This window comes from Notothenia rossii (genome assembly GCF_949606895.1).
Source record: "Notothenia rossii genome assembly, chromosome: 3".
Taxonomy (NCBI): Eukaryota; Metazoa; Chordata; class Actinopteri; order Perciformes; family Nototheniidae; genus Notothenia; species Notothenia rossii.
The window spans coordinates 1,859,387-1,880,289 of NC_136901.1; the positions used below are offsets into that span (position 1 = coordinate 1,859,387).

The window sequence follows — 20,903 nt, forward strand, 5'->3', positions numbered from 1 at the left end:
GTCACTTTGCCGTTAAAAGGATCATATTTGGATTTTGGAAAGCTTTCAGTAAATGAACCTTTCCCCAACATGTGTCATCACTTAGCTCTTCTGCTGACTCACAACACAGACACTAGTCCTGTTCCTCAAATCACTTCTTATTTGCTTCCCAGGGATTCTGTTCACCTGAGGGGATTTTACTTTGTGAATGACTTTTGTTTGTAAAATGATATTCCCAATATAATAATGTAAACAGTGGAACAACAACATCTAGAGTCCCTATCACGTAGCAGAGAACATCACATCATGAAACTCTTCACTTTGCTCCTGAGATAATACACATGTGAGTCAGAGTTTAGTAACACCTCCTCTGTCTCTGATGACTAGAAGTTAGGATCGTTCATGTGTCTGAAATCTGTATTTAAAGCTCACTATACAGTCTTTAGAGGTTTCATTAGAGTCAGTCAAGTTGAAGCTAGTATCAACCTCTTAAGCCCGAGGGTTCCCCCAGTGGACCCCTCCCACCGTTTTTTTACGAGACTATGTCTCAGGGCTTCTTAACATTTATGAAACTATTAATGTTCCATATCCTTTTAACGGTAAGAAACTCAGCTAACTAACAATATGAACCATTTTTAGCTAAAAGAAACACAAGAGTAATACTAAGCCTTTGAATTAGCATGGAGCGAAAAAATGCTAACTAATGCTAACGGACTTTTGCACAGCACTCACGGTAGCAATGCCCTTATTACTTATCGTAACTGCACAAACAAGTTATCCGATTAAAGCTCGAGACTCCACAGATTCCACACATGTAATGTCATCACTGTACGACCCCGAATTCCTGGAGCTATCAGCCAGAAAAGAGAAAGTAAACAACATCCGGTTTCAAAAATATTACAATAATTACGTCTTACCTTTTTTGATTTGTGATCAAAAGTTGTGTTCAACGGAATAAAAACGCCGCTCAAGGTTGATCCAATGTCTTTGTGTCACGTAGAATTTTTTACTGATAATCCATCATCATATTTATGGAAATATACTGGGTATAAAGTTTTGCCGTCCAGGCTTGTACTTTCAGATGTGCTTCGTTTGCTTCTGTATTAAGTCCGCAATGGTAATGTTTACGTGGATTTGGGAACTGCCCATCGATTCTATTGGATGTAATGGTTAAGAAAAAGGTGTAAATCACCCAAATCGATCAATGGGTTCCAGAGATATGGTCGTGCGTAAAGTATGAAGAATGCCAGCCGGCGTAAGCACTTTACGCAGCAGACTTTACTTATTGTTTACTACGTAAGGAAGCAGGAATTGCAGGACCCAGAGTGCACGGAGCACAGAGCGGACAGCAGATAACGGAATTGCAGTTTTATTGCTTATAGATTATCAGAACATTTCAAAGGGGACACAGCCACATCGGATATTAACCTATGGATTAACTAAATCATCGTTTTTATCGTTTTAATGGCATTGAAGACCAGTTTAGACCAGACAAAGACCAAGGTAAGCCATGTTAGCCTAGCGCATGTTAGTACTTAGCGCCACTTGTTTTGATGTATGTTTTTGTTGATAACGTTGCGAGTTTGTATCTTTCAGTGTTGAGGTGGGCACCGTTAGATTCTGTGTCTTTACGATCCTAAACGATGTGTTGGATGTGCAGCTAGGATAAGTAATAAGGGAGCTAGGAGTGATTTTCGGTGCAGTAATAGGTTAGCATTTTTCGCTCGAGGCTAATTCAGAGGTTCACTGTTAGCATTGTTTTTTTGGAAAAAAAAAATGAAAAAGATCAGTTAAATGAGTTTTTTCCGTTATATGGATATAAAATATTTATAGTTTATCAAATATGAAGGTTCCTTAGACGTTGTTTCCTGCAAATGACGCGATTTCGGCCCCGGAACCGGGTCCGCGGGGCCTAAAAGGATAACAGAGTATGTTTTTTTGTTTTGTTTTGTTTTTTTCACAACAGTTGTATTTGGATGGAATGAATACCTATAGTGATCATTCAAAGTAATAAAATAATTTTTACAGTGAAAAAGGTCAAATGGAACTGATGGTTCCCAAATTACACAGAGGTGAGTCCGCCTGGACTTTATTTTTCTAAACCTCTCTAAAAAGGTCAAATTTCACTTGTTTCACATCAATCTTGATACAGGGTATTTATTATATGTTATAGTTTGGATTCCTAAAGCTTTTAGTCTACTAACCCATCATTCAAGGGTGTTTTTTTTTAGGCGGACATTAGAATTTACATGTTTTTACTATGTTCCATCTGAATTTACTTTAAAATAAAAACATCTATATTGATAATGACACTTCTACATCCAACTCACAGATGTAACCTTGCTGTGAGAGAAAATATTATTAATTTATCCCTTTTAAAAGTGAAGATATAGTCTTTGTTGTGTTAGTGGCATTTTCGAGCCTGAAACCTGAAAAACAGGCTCAGGGCTTAAGAGGTTAAAGAGGTAGATACATGGAGTATTACTTGTTGTGCCTTTATTCTTTTAATTGCACTTTATTTAAATTAAAAGAGATGAAACCTCTTCTATCTGTGCAATAACATTTGTTTGTGTTACAACTGATTATTGATAAGCTGCAGAGAGATGTTAAAAAGCTGATAGCAGTTTCATCAGCAAGTTTATTTATGTTTGTGTGTGTCTTTATTTCTGAATGAGGCATGAGCATGATGGTGCTGCTGTCTCAGAGCTTAAGGTCTCTCATTATGATTCACATCATTTCATTATTCTCTAACTGGGAGAAGACTGTGGTTTCAAATAATGACTGAACTGGGAAATGTTATTCATCTACATCAGGTTCAGAAGTGAAGGACTATTGTCTCCTCCTGAAACACTGCCCATAATCAGAGGTCATTCATTTTGTATTTCTTAAGAAATCCAAATAGAACAATCAATATCATAAAATAAACAGTAATGGTCCCACCAACCTGATCTGTGAGATATAAGGCAGACACTGCAGCAAAGTCCTCACTTCACTCTCTCCACCTGAGCAGCCTCTCAGCTTCACTTGTTTCTTCTCTGGTTGGAGTCTCAGCACTTCCAGTAGGATGGAGGTCTTTCTCTCTGAGAGGTCTATGAACCAGACTGCAGGAACTGACTGGAGAACAGACTGTAATGATGGAAGGACACTCAGACCTGTTTTAGTCTCATAGTCCTTCAGGTGGGAGTACAGATCCAGCAGGAAATCACTCTGAGATTCTTCATAATAACCCTGTTTGTCAGTAAGAGGGAATGTAGGATATGTGCACACTGATGATAACAGCTGCAGTGTCTTCTCTCCTGTCTGCTGCTCTCTCTCTGCTGCTGCACAGAACAGAGTCCCAAAGAACTGGACTTCATCTGAGTCTCCAAACCAGGAACTAGAACAAGAATTAAGATAAAATGTACTTTATTGATCAAAATGTGGGATTTGTATTTATTTGTATTGATGTAAAGGTTGAACCTGTTGTTATCAGATGATGTCAACAGTACACAAAGAGCCATGCTTTACTGATAAGGAGTGTATTGGCTAAAAGCTTACAAGTACCGTTAATGGGAATCATTTAGTAAAATGAATGAATCGAACATTAAAGTAAACATGCTGTTAGCAGGGCTGTAAGTGAGTCTGTGAAGAACTTTAGGAAATGAGATACTTGACAAAATGTTTAATGAACCAAGAGTCCGATTTCAAAGGTGTTTCCTCAGCTCTGTATTAAAGGATGTATTTTATACTGGAAAACCACTCCTAAACCAACAAGGGGAACTTTACCAAAACATTTTTCATCACTTAGCTGAAAAGATATAAATACTGGGTCACACATTTTAACATCTATCATTATTTAAAACTCCATGAAAATTAAACAGTGCTTATTTTACATAATCATCTCTTCATAGTGAGAACCTTTTCACTTCCTGATTACAGAGTTCTTTTTAATAGCTAATAAGCCACTTGGGTAAAATCCCCTCATTCAGTCGTCTCAACCACTCATTGTTCAAACATCCTGCTCAGTTACACTTCATTCATTGACTGAACGCAATATTTTGGCCGGATAATGAATCTATCAATCAGCTCCTAAGTCTATAACAGTTCATCCTGAATCTACTTTATTCTGATAGCTCCAGTATGAGGAGGTATTAGCAGGACTGTCTTGTTGTATCAGAGCAACATGATTCTTTTTATGATTCACATTATTTCAAACAGGAAGAAGAGTGTGATAAGTGAGACTGATTTGATTCAGCTTTATCTAAATCATGTTTATTTGTGAATGACAATAATGTCTTTTTTGAAAAACTGTAGATTATCAGATTATTTATATTTCAGAATCTGAATAAATATACACAATATTAATACATGTACATGATCTGTCTGACTGACCTGATCTTTGAGACATAAGGCAGACACTGCAGCAAAGTCCTCACTTCACTCTCTCCACATGAGCAGCCTCTCAGCTCCACTTGTTTCTTCTCTGGTTGGAGTCTCAGCACTTCCAGCAGGATGGAGGTCTTTCTCTCTGAGAGGTCTATGGTCCAGACTGCAGGAGCTGACTGGAGAACAAACTGTAACGATGGAAGGACACTCAGACCTGTTTTAGTCTCATAGTCCTTCAGGTGGGAGGCCAGATCCAGCACGAAACCACTCTGAGGGTTCCTCTTAACATAATAAGAAACTATGTTGGTTAAAGTTATTGTTTGATATGTGCACACTGATAACAACAGCTGCAGTGTCTTCTCTCCTGTCTGCTGCTCTGTCTCTGCTGCTGCACAGAACAGAGTCCCAAAGAACTGGAGTTCACCTGAAGGTTCTGATAACTGAGGCACAAAACTGAAAACACAAGGAATCAAGAGATTGTGATTTTAGGTTTCTATCTAATACAAACTTTTTTCCATGAGCTGTGGTTTGAATTATGTTAAATTGAATCTGCAGATTACCATTTACCTGATCTGTGAGATATAAGGCAGACACTGCAGCAAAGTCCTCACTTCACTCTCTTCCTCTGAGCAGCCTCTCAGCTCCACTTGTTTCTTCTCTGGTTGGAGTCTCAGCACTTCCAGCAGGATGGAGCTCTTTCTCTCTGAGAGGTCTATGGTCCAGACTGCAGGAACTGACTGGAAAAATGGCTTCAGTTTTTGAACAACAGCTGAATTCTCTTGAGTTTTGAGGTGTTGATAAAAATCCAGAAGGATGTTCTGTATATCAGAGTTAAAAGAAAACAGAGAGATGAGGTTGTTCACTTCATTGTGAACGCTTTCTCCTTGAATGAGAGTAGCTGCTTTCAGGCATAAATCCAGAAACAGCTGCTTTTCTTGTCTCTTCAGTTTCTCATAGCGTTGCTCCTGGCCCTGTAATCCTGGACCTCTGTGGGTCCTCCTGAAGCTGCATGATAACAAACACATGTGTCATTGCATGTACTTTAGAACTGTATGAACTTTAAATGTAAAACAAAGTTACAGCTGTTAACACAGTGCTATTGTTAAATATCAAATGCAATTGCAACATTTAATTCTCCACAGCTTTTGAAGGATTTCTGAGAGTACAATTCTGGATCTTGATAAGAGATCAAAGTTCAGATTCAACTGACGTGACCAGGCAAATGAATGAGGCATGCTTGAGCTCACAGCTGCTATGCCGATTGGAAAATATCTGCAGCAAAAGGCAAGCCCACACCAGTCGCTGAAAAGATGTTGTGGTTAAATGTGAATTTTTTGTAAAGAAAATGTTCAGGTTCCCTTTCTGTCTCTCAGGGAGCTGGTTTAGTGAGCTGATCAATGCAGACCAGCATCTCTTCCTCTCTTGATACACACACTGCTGCTCGCTAAACGCCCGTCATGTTTATCGTTATGAAACCTATTAAAATGTTTGGATCCTATGTTGTTTGACCACCATTTCCTCTATGAAGTAAACCAGCCTCACTGTCTGTGTCCTCACATCCCGGGACAGTAAGACAGACAGGCAGAGGAATTCACTGTATTGTTTGTAAAGCAGGGTATAGCACATTACTTTTTTTAATGAAATGAAGATTGATTTACTTTTACAAACAGTGAAGCAGTTGGGCAGCTGACACGTATGTACTGCAGGTGTGAACATGTACTGTGTATGGTTGGACTCTGTGTCACACAGGCAGGTTGCAGTGTAACATCGGAGGACACAGACATTCTCAAATTGCACCACTTAGAACAAACTTGTGAATGCAAAAACAATGCAGAGAGGATTATTCAATCATTGTATTCAATAAAAGCACCCAAAGTAAACTGTATGAAGTCGAGATGGGAATGATTCATCGAATATACGAAATGATTCAGGTATTCGAATATGAGTTATGAATATTTGTATTGTAATTTTTCTTCTCTTTTTATGGGAGGGGTGCCGAAGTTGATTACATATTATCAAATGGATTAATTAAATGTATACGACAGTGCCATTTAAAATATCTTAAGAAAAATATCAAGAAAAAAAAAACATGTGTAACGTTACCAGGGGTTAAATTGTGCCGGGGCTCAGCCCCTTTTACTAAAGGTTCATAAATACATAAAAACAGAAGCTACATACCTGAGGGAGCTGACGTATGGCAGAGCCTCTGGCAGAGTCTCACACAGACTGTGGCCGTCAGGGTTCTCCCTCTCCCAGTGGAGGCAGATTTTAACCTTCAAACGTATCTTCTGCAGGACTGACACTGCTCTTTCAAACAGCTTTCTGTCCCCCTCCACTGGAAGGTGCAACCGATTTCCATCAAGGCCAAGTAAGGTGATGTAGTCCATCTCCCCTTCGCTGAGAAGGAAGATCTCCCACAGCTGCCGTGGCAGAGAATCACACCTGCAATATGAAGAATAATCAGCTCACACTTTCTCATTACTTCTGTATATATTAATATATATATTTTAAAGGTTACAACTTTGAACAATTACATTCTACCTAATTAGATGTGTTGTAATCTTAGCAGTAATAATAACTGCTCATCCATACCATTGGACGTTTTGAAGGCATCCTAATAGTGGTCTTATTCCGTGTTGTGATATCGTGACGTCCTCAAGGTTCAGCCATATTTCCCTCTCCTTGGACTGAGTGATCACGTAGGCCACAGCACAGCAGGGGTAAGGATCGAGACTCTCTTCACTGAGGTCAAGACGATATTCCAGTTTTTCCAGAAGGTCGATGCATGCTTCAGGACACTGGGACTCATACAAGCACTGGCATAGGAACAGTATGCGCCCACTGTCCTCAGTATCAGCCTCATTGTTTCCACACAGACTAGGAAGGAATGTGGATATCACTTCCTTGCAGAACCCGTTGGATGTATTCTTGAGCTCCTCAGGAGGAATCAGGCACTCCATCAAACTACGGCTCTTCTCAGACAACAATCTACACATGTAAGGGATCAGATGTTTCATGTGCTTCTTCTCCTCAGTGAGGCATTGCTGAAAAACATTACTCATTAAATCTGGATTCTTCAAGAGCCACAGTGCTGCAAAAAACTCCTGCATTGTGTAATGGAGAAATGCACAAGTGGTTATTCTCTCAGTAGGGTCGTCTTTGATAACAAGTTGTTTGAGCAAGGAGAGGACACAGCTGTCTTCAAAGGGAGTTAGTGTCAAGTTCACCGTTTTCCTTTCAGTTGCACGAAAAGCAACTTCAGCCAGAGACAGTATCTCCTTACTCTTGCTTTTGATGAAGGCATCTAGATGAATGTATTTTGTGTTGCTGTTTCTTTTGAGGCAAAAACGGAAAATGTTGATGTAGATATCCGTTATACAGCAAGGCTTTTGAAAGTTCTCTGATATCTCAAATGAAAAGCATGCAGCCACCATCAGTGCATACATGGGTACATGGCAAAGCGTTAACAACTCCAAGCTGCTCAAAACCCTCTCCTTTCTTTCACGTAGCATAGCAGATATGTATGTTTTTATGGTCTGCTCACTAAAGCCTTTCACTTCCACTCTGAGAAAGTCCTCAGAAGGAAGGTCTTCTTCGTCATCTGGTCTGCAAGTCATAATGACCTTGGAGTCTTGTAGCAAATCTTTATTTACAAGTCTCTGCACTACTGGTGAAGACAGATCTGTGATTCCATCAAAAATGAGTGTAACATTGTCAGAGTTATTCTTTATGTCCAGTAAGACCTCGTCTTTGCCTTCATCTGGCTCACTGAACTCATTGAAGAGAAGCTCCTCCAGGCTCTTGATGTTGGATATTTTTCTCATGTCAAAGTAAAACATGTAATTTAGCTCCTTGTCATCTTTTTCTGTCCAGAGCTTTAACATTTCAAGAGTGAGTGCTGTCTTTCCAATCCCAGACTTACCAACCAAGAGTATGTTTTTATCTGTTTTAAGCAGGTCACTGGGAGAAATGTCTGCTTTGTCCTTAGGGATGTAGGTCCTTAGCTTTTTAGGACGGCTCATCTTGCTTTTCTTGCTCTTAAATTTCTTTATTTTAGAGGGAGAAACACTTCCTTGTGTGTCCAATACAAGTGGCATGTACGACAGATCAGGCTTCTTGTTTTCTTCAAACAGATCTTTGTTTGCCTTCCAAAACTCTTTTGATATTTTTTGTGCTTTTGACTTCAACTTTTCCTGGTAACGGTGGCACGGTGTTGGACCTAAAATAAAAACAACAGTGGGTAAGTAAATACATATTGTAAATTGCATGCTGTACCCTCATACTAAACAGTGGATGCATATTTCCAGATGACACAGCCCATCAAACATCAGCAATGAAGACGTGACACACTTTCTATATTAGTTATATAACTATATTACATACCTTGTTGGTAGATTTTTCCCATTTGTGTGTCTTCCTTGAAAGGGAAGCAGCTGATCCAGTGGTGCAGGTCAAATGTCTTGCTCTCAGCGGAAGCTACAGTCTGTTTCTCAGGGAGACAGGATGTCCTCCCATCGGTCCTCTTCCTCGTCATGTAAATAATTTCGAGGAATATATAGCTGGCTTTCTCCCCCTTTATGGTTACCGAGTCTAGAAGTTTTCTGTTTTTATCGTAGTCATTCCCTTCTGCTTGTATTATGCAGACCTCTTCGTCACGTAACACTCCTTGCTGATTCAAGTTCTCTAGAATCACTGACTGATTCTTTAATTTGTTCACAAGATGGGTTCTGGCCCCCCTGACGTACTCTACAGCTGAGTGTGTTGTAGAAGCCATGTTGCATTACTTTGGTGTCTTCTGCTTCAACTTCAATGATCTAGAGAACAAAAGAATGGTTGAATGAAATGTAATATGAACTCTTATGTTTAACATCCAAAACATTACAGAAATCTGGAGATCTAAAAGGAATTAAATAAATTCAGGGCAGATAAGAAGAGCAGGGGGGGAGGATTTGGCGTCAAGTATACAGTTTTTCTTTAAATAGTCTGGACCTTCTCTTAACTCTATGTGCAATAGGGCTGCACGCTATTGGATAAAAACTGACATTGCGATATTTTTGTTCCCCTGCGATATATATTGCGATATGAAAAAATACAGGAATTGAAGAAAAGACAGTTGTTTTTTTCCGCAAACCATCCTTTCTTGAACTTTAACAACTTTAATTTTTTAAACAATATTTAACCGGATGAAGGATTTTAGTCACAGACTTCTGGATCTTAAGTTATCAGAGCAACAAGCTGAGCTAGCTCGGTTATCCTGCTGTGATCTGATCAAGAATGATTGTGATTGGAGGTTTGCTGTGCATGCAGAGCCGGTCGTGTTCAAGTACCCCTGACATGAGAGCCGTGCGAGTTTTCCTTTTGTAGCAAGCAGCAAAATAATTGTAACATGACGTGTTTGAGTTAATTTGCCTACTTAATATCGCACGTCCTAAAAAATAAACCGCACGTCCTGCGATGTGAATATCGCGCATAACGCGATTATCGTCACGACACGCTATATCGTGCAGCCCTAATGTGCAATGGTTACAACTGTTTCATCCCATCTCTGTCGCACGTATGAAAATTAAGTAACTCACACAAAACATTGAATTCATGCCAACAAGTTGTTAATGTGTCAGTAAACGTGCTAATGCAAACAAAATGGATAGCTGTTTTGTCCTAGTTTGAGCAGTAGGCCTACTAGTCAAAACTGTAACATGCTTTTTCACGCCAAGTCAACACTTGAAATGTTCTAACACACAAGTCTCTGAACATATAATCATCCATACATTCACCAACAATACAACATGCGAGCTGTATATCAGAGACACTTACACTGAGGCCTTTAGGTCCACACTGATGAAAGACTTCTTCAGATGTTGAGAGCCTTTTATACGTGATTTTTCCTGATTTGAGAAAAAGACTAAAAAGTACTTATTGTGCATGTTTTTCAGATAACAACAAAACCCTACAATGTAATTTGAAGTGAATATTATTTCAGAAATATACAGTAACAAACCATAAGCTCTGTCCTGGGGAGACCTCTGGACACTGTGGAGGTGGTGGGAGACAGGAGAATGGCAGCCAAGCTGTCCTCCCTGCTGGACAATGTGTCCCCCCCCCCTCCTCCAGGACACCCTGTCCTCACCGTGCAGCTCCTTCAGCGACAGGCTGATATCCCGCAATGTCTCACTGAGAGAGAGAGAGACACCACAGGTCCTTCTTTCCTGCAGTGGCCACCACGGCCCCTGGTAGACCCCACACACACATATAACAAAGAATATTAAAGTCCTGTTGTGCAATACTACTTATGTGCAATATATATTTACCGTAAATAGCTGTGAAATGTATACTACCACCTTTTATACTTTCACCTGGCTGCTATATCGCTAAACTGTTATTGTTTCTGGATGTAGATCTTGTAAATTGTGTATTTCTAGTTTTATATCTTTAATATATATCATTTTTCTATGCGTGCTTCTTAAGTGATATTAAGCTATCTTTGTCTCTTTGCTGTAACAATGGTACCTTTCTCCTCTGCAGTGGCGGTTCTACGGGGTGGCACGGGGTGGCAGCTGCCACCTCAGAAAAAGGCCTTGTCACCCCAGCTGCCACCCCATTTGGCAGCTTTGTTTTGAAAGAAAAGTTGTGGCTCGTCGGACATTTATGAGAGAAAATCTCTAATGTCCGAGTGCAAGTGAATGCAGCACAAGACGCGAGCCTTGTAACCCCTCCCCCCCCTGGCGCGAGCTTGGAAATATGATTGGCGGCGATTTCATTTGAACGGGAAGACAGCGCAAAACGCGAAGCATTTCGGATACAAGTAGACAGAAGGAATTAGGTATTTGCGGTCAGGGTATGGCTGGGGTAGGTTACAGCCATACCAATAAATGGCTTAGCCCCACCATGAAAAATGATGTTAAAGTAAGCAAAATAAAGTCTGCCAACTCGCGCGGAGTAAATCACAAAGACAGCAGTTAGTAAGATTGATTTCATTAGCCACTTGTCTGGAAATACCGAAGACTAGAAACGGTTTTGAACACTTTTGTCACGTAGTGATCGTCTTCTCAATAGAACATCTTTGATAATGTCTTCTGGCCAATCAGAATCAAGATAACGGCGTGGTGTTGTTTCTGGAAGTCCCGACGGAGAATACTTTTGCTGTAGTACATCTCTATATACATCGATACAACTATAAGACCCCACGGTTTGATGATTGATAGGTGTGTGGGCTGTCTTTCATTTGGACTCACAGAACAATGGGGGCTATCCACCCTTATCCAAAAAGGAAAGTAATTCACACAGCCTCTCCCTCTTCTCTCTGTGAGGAGCAGCAGGTTCAGCTTTCAGAGCAAAGTAACAAAAAACTAAAATAGCATTCATTTTTTTAAATACGTCGTGTAGTAATATATATTTATTTATTTTTCTTCTCAAGAGAGTACCAGAATGTGTATTTGATGTTAGTATTTCAAAAAATCTCCTGGGGGAGAATCCCTGCAGGGGTTGGGTTTTCAACTCTTTCACCTGTGGGGAAATTGCAGGATTGGCTCTAGGTCGCCCTTTTTATTTACTACAAGACAAATGTGCCTTTTTATTTCATACAGTTCAATTTGGATTGAGACAGGGAAATAATCTAAACCTCACATGTGGCGTTACACTGTCAAGGGGAGCGTGTATGTAGTTACATTGCAAATACTGACTTGAGCCCCACCACTGTATGGGTTAGCCCTACCATAGATTACCCAACACAAATACTCTGGCGCCCACAACTGTTTGCGGTCTACTATGACAGAGAAGAGCCTGTCAAGTTTGGCTGTACTCAGCATTGAATCAAAACGCACCATAGCTTTAAATCTTAATAACTTGGTGTGTCGTTTTGCTGATCAAGATGGTATGGGCCATTTTCACAAGTTTGGTGCTGGATTAATGCTCTGCTCTGATACCTGAGATATATAATATCTATGTTTCTGATACACTTTGAGCATAGTTGGGAAATAAGTTAACTAAAACACACTGACATCTTAAAACAGGGTGAAGAGCTAATAACTAAAGTAATACAAGTTGAAAACCTAATTATGGGCTTAAATATGTCTCATAATAATTTGTGTGAACATAAAAATAATTTGTGTGTAAATATGTGATTTGTAAATGTAAAACACCATCCACGAATGCATTTAAAAGATTTGCTAAATACTACTGCTAAAAAAAATAGCTAAAACACTGTGTGTCCTGTTCTTCTTTATTAAACTTACCCGTGTGGCACAGAGAGAGCTTCAGTGATTTCTCTCTGAGGTAAGATGTCGACGTTTTTCATAAATCCAACCGTACAGCCTCGAGCTCAAATGTCTGAATCCTTCCTGGTTTGCATTACTTTCACTTTTGATGCATAACCGCACATCCTGTATGCACATGAACTCTGAATGCTCGTAGCCTCCTCTGATGTCCACAAGATGTCCCTATTGGACCAGAAAACAATCAAGTTGTTGAGCTGATACTTTAAAACAGTGGTCGCCAACCAGTCGATCGCGATCGACCGGTCGATCGCGAGTGTGGTGCGGGTAGATCGCGGACCGTTAAAAAAAAAGTAACAAAAGAAAGAAAAAGAAAATTAAAATAATAATGTTTGAAAAATACGTTTTTAGATGTAAACCTATCATCCACCACCCCGTTAGCAGGTGCCACTTGATTGACGTATATTTGAGACACCTCAATAATATAATACATTAACCGTGCTTTACGTGAACTTCATCATGACACAAGAGAGGACGGCAGGACTGTAATTTCCCGTGTTCAGTGAACGCAACAGAGGCAACACACCAGACCAATCAGAGAGTTGCATGGAAATACACGTGTGCTTGTGTCATTCAAGCTCGGCTCTGTGTGTGTATGGCGATAGCGCATTTAGTGTGATAGAGAGGGAGAGAGGGAGTGAGGGAGAGAGAGGGACCGGTGCTAGCGGGGACCGTGATGTTAGCATCTGGTTAGCTAGCTGCACCAACGGGCATAAGGAGCTGTTTCCACAACAAGCTGGAGGAGTCCTCTCCTGTCAGACTGAGGGGCTCAGGTGAGCTAAAGGACTCTTGAGTGTTTAGAACAGTTTTGTCACAAATTATTCAAAAGATTATTTCCGCGGCCCACCTTTATATCATCATTATAGTTATACAAACAATAAGAGAATAAATGAAAAACAGGTATGAAATAGCCTACTGCAGTAAAACAAGAATACAGTTTAATGTGATTTGTAAAATATCCATAAAGAAAAAGAAAATATGTTTACAGTTCTGTTTCATATGGGTGCTGAGAGAGGTATCCATAGATCTCTTCATGTTGCTCTCAAAGTGCACCAGATTGATGCTTTCAACTTCAATATTTAAAAAAAAATCTTCCCGGGGCCCCGGACCCCCCTTGAGGAGGTGAGCTCCGCCCCCCAATAGCACTTTACCCCTACCTATATGCCGTGAGCTGATTATGGAGCCTTCATTGTAACAGTAATTCAGATGCAATTAGCCGATATAAAAGGCCTCAAATTGGAAGCACTGTCTGGGCCGTCTTTTACACTCAATTCTGCAATAGGTAGATCTCGCCTTTCACCTCGGCCGAGGTCGGTGATCTTGGGCTTAAAAAGGTTGGTGACCACTGCTTTAAAAGAAGAAGTACTCAGATCTTGTACTTGAGTAAAAGTAGAAGTACTCAGATCTTGTACTTGAGTAAAAGTAGAAGTACACAGATCTTGTAATTGAGTAAAAGTAGAAGTACTCAGATCTTGTACTTGAGTAAAAGTAGAAGTACATAGATCTTGTAATTGAGTAAAAGTAGAAGTAGTCAGATCTTGGACTTGAGAAAAAGTAGAAGTACACAGATCTTGTACTTGAGTAGAAGTACTCAGATCTGGTACTTGAGTAAAAGTAGAAGTACTTATATACTAATAGAGTATTATATTTCACATCATTCATCCAGATCTGTAAAGTCACTAAATGTATTAAATACAGTGGAGTAAAAGTAGACCGTAGCATAGCATGGAAATAATCAAGCAAAGTACCTCAAAATGTACTTTTGTAGAGTACTTTTGTAAATGTACTTACTTCCCAGCTCTGCATGGTGAGCGGCGTTTCTACTGTGTGAGTGAGTACAAAGTGAGTGAGTACAAAGTGAGTGTAGTCAGTGTGTAGTCAGTGTGTAGTGAGTGTGTACAAAGTGAGTGTGTAGTCAGTGTGTAGTGAGTGTGTACAAAGTGAGTGTGTAGTCAGTTTGTAGTGAGTGTGTAGTGAGTGAGTGTGTACTAGTGAGTGTGTACAAAGTGAGTGTGTAGTCAGTTTGTAGTGAGTGTGGAGTGAGTGAGTGTGTAGTGAGTGTGTAGTGAGTGAGTGTGTAGTGAGTGTACTCAGTGTGTAGTCAGTGTGTAGTCAGTGTGTACTAGTGAGTGTGTACAAAGTGAGTGTGTAGTCAGTGTTTAGTGAGTGTGTAGTGAGTGAGTGTGTAGTGAGTGTGTAGTGAGTGAGTGTGTAGTGAGTGAGTGTGTACAAAGTGTGTGTAGTCAGTGTGTAGTCAGTGTGTACTAGTGAGTGTGTACAAAGTGAGTGTGTAGTCAGTGTGTAGTCAGTCAGTGTGTAGTCAGTGTGTAGTCAATCAGTGTGTAGTCAGTGTGTAGTGAGTGTGTAGTGAGTGAGTGTGTAGTGAGTGTGTAGTCAGTGAGTGTGTAGTCAGTCAGTGTGTAGTCAGTCAGTGTGTAGTCAGTGTGTAGTCAGTCAGTGTGTAGTCAGTGTGTAGTCAGTCAGTGTGTAGTGAGTCAGTGTGTAGTCAGTGTGTAGTCAGTCAGTGTGTAGTCAGTCAGTGTGTAGTCAGTGTGTAGTCAGTCAGTGTGTAGTCAGTGTGTAGTCAGTGTGTAGTCAGTCAGTGTGTAGTCAGTCAGTGTGTAGTCAGTGTGTAGTCAGTCAGTGTGTAGTCAGTCAGTGTGTAGTGAGTCAGTGTGTAGTCAGTGTGTAGTCAGTCAGTGTGTAGTCAGTGTGTAGTCAGTGTGTAGTCAGTCAGTGTGTAGTCAGTGTGTAGTCAGTCAGTGTGTAGTCAGTCAGTGTGTAGTCAGTCAGTGTGTAGTCAGTCAGTGTGTAGTGAGTCAGTGTGTAGTCAGTGTGTAGTCAGTCAGTGTGTAGTGAGTCAGTGTGTAGTCAGTGTGTAGTCAGTCAGTGTGTAGTCAGTCAGTGTGTAGTCAGTGTGTAGTCAGTCAGTGTGTAGTGAGTCAGTGTGTAGTCAGTGTGTAGTCAGTCAGTGTGTAGTCAGTCAGTGTGTAGTCAGTGTGTAGTCAGTGTGTAGTCAGTCAGTGTGTAGTCAGTCAGTGTGTAGTCAGTCAGTGTGTAGTCAGTGTGTAGTCAGTGTGTAGTCAGTCAGTGTGTAGTCAGTCAGTGTGTAGTCAGTGTGTAGTCAGTGTGTAGTCAGTCAGTGTGTAGTCAGTCAGTGTGTAGTCAGTGTGTAGTCAGTCAGTGTGTAGTCAGTCAGTGTGTAGTCAGTCAGTGTGTAGTCAGTGTGTAATCAGTGTGTAGTCAGTCAGTGTGTAGTGAGTCAGTGTGTAGTCAGTCAGTGTGTAGTGAGTCAGTGTGTAGTCAGTCAGTGTGTAGTCAGTCAGTGTGTAGTGAGTCAGTGTGTAGTGAGTGTGTAGTCAGTCAGTGTGTAGTCAGTCAGTGTGTAGTCAGTGTGTAGTCAGTCAGTGTGTAGTCAGTCAGTGTGTAGTCAGTGTGTAGTCAGTCAGTGTGTAGTCAGTCAGTGTGTAGTCAGTGTGTAGTCAGTCAGTGTGTAGTCAGTCAGTGTGTAGTCAGTGTGTAGTCAGTCAGTGTGTAGTCAGTCAGTGTGTAGTGAGTCAGTGTGTAGTGAGTGTGTACAAAGGGCAGCGTTTCCCCTCAGCAAGAACAGAAGCTCCCTGCAGCAGCAGGGGAAACGCGTTCCTGTGACGGAAACAAACAGACATTAAGAAAAGGTTCGACATGGCAGAGAAGAAAGCAGTCTTGTTCAACTTCTGGGGAGTTACTGCCTCTTCCACTCGTCGGGAAGTTTTCCAAACGTTGGAGGAGGTGCACAATCTGCCAGGGTAAGGAGACGACTTCTACCCCACATGTCTGCAGTGACACGAGCAAATCTGATCACACAGTGGGAACATGCTACTGCACGAGAGTAGACACAAATACTCTTGTTGTTTAGACTGTGTACGAAAGAGTGATCTGGATAAGTTGAAGTTGTGTTCATACGTCTTTATTAAAACTAGAGCATGTCTGTATTGACTCTAATGTGTCAGTGGAGAGCCAGTCAAATACTCTGGTAGGGTTTGAACTGTGGTTACTCTTAAACATGTTGAACTTTAGCACTGTGCTGTGTTTATATAACTAGGTTTGCTGGTACTATAAAACTGATGAAGATTTACCAGCTTCAATTGATTTTATTATCAGTTTTTTCGGTTTTAATTCATTCTGGATGTTAAACTCACTAGAAACAGCCGTCTGTGGAGTGGAATTAAAAGGATTAAATCAGTAAAATAGTACATTTGGACATTTAAAGAGGAATAAATAACATATATGTAAATGAATAACACATTAGGAGAGTGTTTCTACTCTCATATATGACCTAATGCTTCTGTATGTTTAACCTTCATTTTACGGTCACCTCACACTCTCATATTCACACCAAAACCCTCCTTATAATTATCTTTGATCTTCATGTTTCCAGAGGTTTTCTGTGCGGCGTGGCGTCCAGAAAGGACAGCGCCATGATCCGTGCAGAGCGAGGCGAGATGACCCTTTCTCAGGTGGGTGACGGGAGGTCATTAACTTCCACAATAATGTACTTATCATTGACTGTGTGTGTGTGTGTGTGTGTGTGTGTGTGTGTCTGTCTGTCTGTCTGTCTGTCTGTCTGTCTGTCTGTCTGTCTGTCTGTCTGTGTATAGATGATACCAGCGTTCGAGGCAGAGTGTGTGAAGGAGGCCAAAGTCCAGGGTGTGTCTCTGCCGTCTGATTGGTCAGTGAAAGGCCTGCTGAAGGAGCTCCAAGAGGCCATGATGGACGTCCAACCAGCTGTGTTGCAGACAGCTGCCCGTCTGCACCACAGAGGTACATCTGCAAACACCTGTACACACACCTGTTTGGGAAAATACTGAGTGTCCCCTTCCAACATTTAATTTAATTTCAAGCCTTTATTTAATCAGATGAATCCCATTGAGATCATTGATCTCTTTTTCAAGGGAGACCTGCTCAAGTAGTTCCACATGAAACATAGAAACATAGACAGAACAACAAGGACATCATACAGCATCATTTACACAATTATCCACATAAACAGGTACCAATAGCTTCCGATTGAGTAGCATCCAACCGAGCTTTAAAAACATTTAGTGGCACCAGATTGCTCAGTTTCCATTCCTTTTGCAGACTATTCCAAGACAGTGGAGCTGCACATCTAAAAGCTGTCTTCCCTAAGACAGTCCTAGCAGTTGGCACATTTAATAAAACCACAGCATTTGATCTCAGGCAGTAGCCACTTACAATTTTCCGTGAGATCAGGGAGCAGATGTAGGATGGAAGTTTCCCTAACATGGCTTTGTATAAAAAAATGTACCAGTGACTGAGCCTCCGTACAGTTAGTGAAAGCAAACCAGCCCTTGCACACAGGGTACAGTGATGGGTTAATGCTTTACAATTTGTCACAAATCTTAGAGCACTGTGATACGCAGCATCTAACTTGACCAGGCAATGGGCAGGTGCATTCATATACATCAGATCACCATAGTCCAGCACAGGTCAAAAGGTCACAGAGCCTTTTCCTGGCCTCAAGCGAGAAACAGGACTTGTTCCTGTAGAAGAAACCTAGCCTAACCCTCAGCTTTTTAAGCAGGTTATTGACATGAAGTTTAAAAGAGAGACAGTCATCCAGCCAGATACCAAGGTATTTGTAACAGGTAACCACTTCAAGTTTTATTCCTTGCGTAGTTACAATATCTAAAACAGGCTCTGGAGTCTTTTTAGCTTTTGAAAAGAGCATTACCTTGGTTTTATCAACATTTTAAAAGAAGCTTTAGTTCAGAGAGCTGAGTCTGAATAATGTTAAAAACAGTCTGTAATTTAACACCAGCCTCCTGAATGGAGGGACCTGCACAGTACATCACGGTATCATCCGTATGGAAATGTAAAGTAGCTTCATCCACATTATCACCTAAACTGTTGATATAGATGGAGAATAAAAGTGGACCTAAAACAGAACCTTGAGGAACACCATTTGCAATGTTCAACCACTCAGAAGACAGCCCATCAAAATGAGACTAACATGAGAGTAACATGATCACAAAGGTATCCCAACTGCAGCTGTGAACATGACAGGATGTGTGATTACCTAGAAGAGCATCAGGACTGTGTGAGGCATATGATAGCTATGTGATTAACATGATGATTCAGCCTCTATGGAGAGAGACATATGACAAGCATGATCATTTCTGACGTGGAGCTAATCTGAAGTAAACATTGAATACTGCTTTCTATTCCTCCATCTTGTGACTGTGTAACTCCCTCTCTTGGATATCAGCATGTGAAGGACACTGTTCAGGAACTAGTTGATGCTCTGTATGTGATGACTCCTTCCATTCTGGAGAGGATCACAGATACATGGATCCTGAGATTCAAGCTCAAGCCGGTGACGAGAGATATTTTTCTAACTATCAGGGTTACTGACAGCCGTGCTGGCCAATCACTGGCTGGATGACAGCGCGGCAGGAGATGGCCCCGCCCACCTGCTCTCGCTTCTTGGCGGCCGCTTCGACCTGGTCCTCCAGTCGTGTCGCTCAGGTCACATGGTCCCCGAGCCCGCCATGTTCAGGTGCGCTCTGAAGCACCTGGGAGTGACGTCACAACAGGTGAACAGCGCATAGCTAAAGTCATGAAATTATACTAAATATTGAGTTCAGCAGGATTTCTGTTTTTGCTCTCTGTAGCACTTTGGTCGTTTTGCTCTCTTTGATGTTGTTTTGTCTTTTCTTCACTTCTTCACGTTGTTTATCCTCTCTGTGTCTATTTGTGACATCCCAAGAATAAAACATTAGCAGTAGCTTCAAAAAGAGGCTCTGTGTGCAGTAGACCTGTTCAGTAATCCATCAACCCTAACCCTATCAGGGGTGTCCGTGTCAAACTCAAGGCCCGGGGGCCAAATCCCGCCCGCGACTTCATTTCATGTGGCCCCATAAGAGCTTGCTAAGAATATAATATGATTATTATAAGGTTACATGCTACTTTACAGAAGCACGTTGCCCAGAAACTACATGTCCCACAATTCATCTCAAATTTGACTTTTTTCTTAGAATTTGTCTTTTTCTCAGAATTAGATTTTTTTTTCCTTCAAAATTTAACTTTTAGTTTTTTGTTCTTCCAGAATTTGGCTTTTCTTTTAAAATCATTTTGTGACATTCTCACTGAAAAGACTTGCAATTATTTGCCCTAGACTTCTGCTTTCAGACGTAGTTAATTATGAAGTTATTACCCTATCCGATAATAATCCAATGCAGAGGCAATCATGTAATATAAAACATTATTTTATATATATTAAATATTTGTATATGTATTTTTATATAGTCTTAAAGTTACAACCGGCCCTTTGAGTGCAACCATAATGCTGATGTGGCCCGTGATGAAATTGAGTTTGACGCCCCTGCCCTAGATCATCTTTCTATATTTACTGTTAACTTGGAAGAGGAGCTTTGCTAATGCAACAACATGCCTAATATTTCCAGCTTGTAAAATCATGGAAACAGGAAGCGAAGTCTTCTCTCTTAACGTTGTGAGCCTTAACATACAGCGTTTCATTCTCAGTGTACAAAAGCAACTTTCCACAGAGAACACATCAGACTGCAGCTAAGCCTTATGCACCAGATAAACACCTTCTAAAAGGTAGTGTTAGTGACGTGTGCAGACGGTCAGGACAGTTTGATCAGCCCGTCTCCTCTCAGGCCGTGTGGCTGGATGCAGATGAGGAAGGTGTGAAGGCAGCAGAGGGAGTGGGGATGAAGGCCATCTTGGTGGAAAACCTGGACGACGCTCTGAAGAAACTGGCCCACTTCACAGGAGTTCAGGTGTGGACAGTTCTTACCTTTCTGCTTTATAGGAAGGACACAACACAACTGGGCATGGATAGATAAAGACACACCAGGGTGGATTACGGAGAGACAGGCTAAAGCATGTCCATTTTTAGATTTATTTTAGCATCTGTATCTATTTGTAGAAAGATCACTTAAAGTTAGCATCACATAACGCCTCATTTGAAAATGTAAACATAAGATAAATATGAAATGTAAGCCCGCATGCAGACAAGGAGTTATGTCTGTTAGAGATGACTTGTGTGTTAGTGAAAGTGAATGTGTGTTTCAGGCTGATGGAGCAGAGAGTCCTCCGCCCTCCTGCAGCCCTGAGGAAGTGTCTCATGGATTCGTTACCATCAGGGTAATCATCTCTTCAAGAAGAGAGTAAACCACAGTGTAAATGTTGTTTCCTGTATGTTTAACGGTAATGTTTCTCTTAACGGTAATGTTTCTCACGTGTCAGCCCGGTGTGAGGACCCAT

General features: G+C 40.9%; 2 protein-coding genes across 3 annotated transcripts in view; one reads left to right on the forward strand and one right to left on the reverse strand.

Annotated features, from left to right (window-relative positions):
* Positions 1-278: 278 nt before the first annotated feature.
* LOC307034590 (nucleotide-binding oligomerization domain-containing protein 1-like) lies at positions 279-11,037 on the reverse strand (the record flags this gene model as incomplete). Its single annotated transcript, XM_079673421.1, has 9 exons — positions 10,343-11,037; positions 10,159-10,229; positions 8,728-9,158; positions 6,937-8,563; positions 6,523-6,786; positions 4,912-5,349; positions 4,351-4,797; positions 2,924-3,355; positions 279-306 (listed from the first exon to the last, which is right to left on the reverse strand). The coding sequence occupies exons 3-9, from the start codon at positions 9,116-9,118 to the stop codon at positions 279-281; spliced, it is 3,627 nt and encodes a 1,208-aa protein (XP_079529547.1). The 5' UTR covers positions 9,119-9,158; positions 10,159-10,229; positions 10,343-11,037.
* A 1,786-nt stretch (positions 11,038-12,823) lies between these two features.
* Positions 12,824-20,903, forward strand: part of LOC307031359 (bifunctional epoxide hydrolase 2-like) — a 12,953-nt gene continuing 4,873 nt past the window's right edge. Inside the window, exons 1-7 of one of the 2 annotated variants that reach the window (XM_079668414.1) lie at positions 12,824-13,387; positions 17,032-17,110; positions 17,252-17,414; positions 19,017-19,207; positions 20,294-20,416; positions 20,712-20,783; positions 20,886-20,903. The exon at positions 20,886-20,903 is cut by the window's right edge and continues 78 nt beyond it. In XM_079668414.1, the coding sequence (XP_079524540.1) occupies positions 13,161-13,387; positions 17,032-17,110; positions 17,252-17,414; positions 19,017-19,207; positions 20,294-20,416; positions 20,712-20,783; positions 20,886-20,903 (873 nt within the window). In that variant the 5' untranslated portion in view covers positions 12,824-13,160. Of the gene's footprint in view, positions 13,388-16,114; positions 16,400-17,031; positions 17,111-17,251; positions 17,415-19,016; positions 19,208-20,293; positions 20,417-20,711; positions 20,784-20,885 lie in introns of those variants that run through there. The other variant, XM_079668415.1, reaches the window with a different exon arrangement.